Source organism: Cynoglossus semilaevis, chromosome 10 (genome assembly GCF_000523025.1).
Source record: "Cynoglossus semilaevis isolate Cse_v1.0 chromosome 10, Cse_v1.0, whole genome shotgun sequence".
Taxonomy (NCBI): Eukaryota; Metazoa; Chordata; class Actinopteri; order Pleuronectiformes; family Cynoglossidae; genus Cynoglossus; species Cynoglossus semilaevis.
Window position 1 is genome coordinate 2,276,613 of NC_024316.1, and position 1,715 is coordinate 2,278,327.

General features: G+C 40.6%; 1 protein-coding gene across 1 annotated transcript; it reads right to left on the minus strand.

The window, feature by feature from the left end:
• Nucleotides 1-975: 975 nt before the first annotated feature.
• On the minus strand, nt 976-1,669 carry LOC103384535 (mannose-specific lectin-like). Its single transcript, XM_008318087.2, has 2 exons — nt 1,383-1,669; nt 976-1,301 (listed from the first exon to the last, which is right to left on the minus strand). Exons 1-2 carry the CDS (start codon nt 1,470-1,472, stop codon nt 1,053-1,055), a joined length of 339 nt encoding a protein of 112 aa, XP_008316309.1. The 5' UTR covers nt 1,473-1,669; the 3' UTR covers nt 976-1,052.
• Nucleotides 1,670-1,715: the final 46 nt, after the last annotated feature.

Consider the following 1,715-nt stretch of genomic DNA (forward strand, 5'->3'; position numbering starts at 1 on the left):
GAGACAGTTTCATCAGAATCAGGTTTTGGCTTCAGTTTCTGGAACAGATTAAAGTTCTGATAAACTTTAAGGAAAAGTGTTTCCTTGAATTGTCAGTTGCTGTTTCATTCCTATATTTATCTGAAAACAACACCCTGATCTTCTCATGCTGCAGTGAAACTGAACGGTGACAGGAACAGATTAAATGTTTTCTGAGGGTGTGGAGATAAGTTCCACATTCCATTGTTGTCTTGCTGCAGAAACAGACAGAGTGCAGTCCTCTCCAAACAGGTGTCCCCCCCCCCCGTGTTAGGGGTCATTTCAATATTTCTAGAGGAAACACTCCATACAAATAATTAGGTGTTCGTTAATGAACCAGTGGACAGCAGAGAAGTGGGGCCCAGAGCATCTATGTAATGACACTGACACAGTGTTGGGGTCACAATGAAACACAGAGTCCCAGCAGTGAGTCTTAAGAGATCTCTCTAGATCTTTTTTATTTCAAACTTATTGATATGGATTATACATATATATGCACATGTATATAGTATATATCTTATTTTATTAAGCACTAAAGGTTGTCGTGACTAACTCGGCAGCTGCTTTGGCATCAGAGCTCCACTAAATGTATGAGCGCCACTATTAGATGGATCCCAGCAGGTACAAGATCCTACAGGAGACGAGACAGTTTCATCAGAATCAGGTTTTGGGTTCAGTCATTGTTTCTGGAACAGATGTTCTGATAAACAGAAGTTCTGATAAAGTTTAAGGAAGTTACACAATGTTTCATTGAATTGTCATTTGCTGTTTCATTCCTATATATACTTTGACTTTGATCTACTGTTCTGATAAAGTTTTAGGAAGTTACACAATGTTTCCTTGAAATGTCATTTGCTATTAATGAACCAGTGGACAGCAGAGAAGTGGGGCCCAGAGCATCTATGTAATGACACTGACACAGTGTTGGGGTCACAATGAAACACAGAGTCCCAGCAGTGAGTCTTAAGAGATCTCTCTAGATCTTTTTTATTTCAAACTTCGTACACACATCACATGTGTTGTCACATTATTTTTCACTTTCCAACACTCCAGATCTCCTTTCCATCGTTGTAGAGAACCAGACGGCCATCCTCCTGCATGGTCAGAAGCATCCTCTGACTGTCACGTGATGAGTGGGTATTACTGGCCCAGAGTGGTTGGTACTCTTTGTTGTAGATGACCAGGTTGTTGTCTTGTTGCAGAAGCAGACGGTAGGAGTCTTTGTTCCAGGTGTTGGAAGCCCAGAGAGGGGCCCAACCATAGACCACAAAGTTACCATCAGTCTGTCAGGGAGAAGAACAGAGTAAGATGTTGTGTAAAGGTTCCTTTAAAAATAAATACAGATATAGACATGACTTCCTCACCTGCAGGACGGCCTTGTAGATTCCATTGTTACTCATCAGGTAGTCACCAGCACGCAACTCCTGGTCAGTGCTGAGAGAGTTTCTGTTCATGGTTCTGCAGACAAAATGATTATGAAGAAAACCAGCAGGAGGCGCCGAACTTGTCGAAGGTATATTTAAACGTATTATTATACATGTGTTATACCACTTATAAACATTTTCCTTCCGAGTGTTAAATGTTCAGATAAACCTTCAGAGAACACGACTCACACGCATTTCCTATAAAGGTACATGTTAAAAAATATCTCTAGTCAATACGAACACAACTGATCAAAAATCAGAAAGAATTCCTGC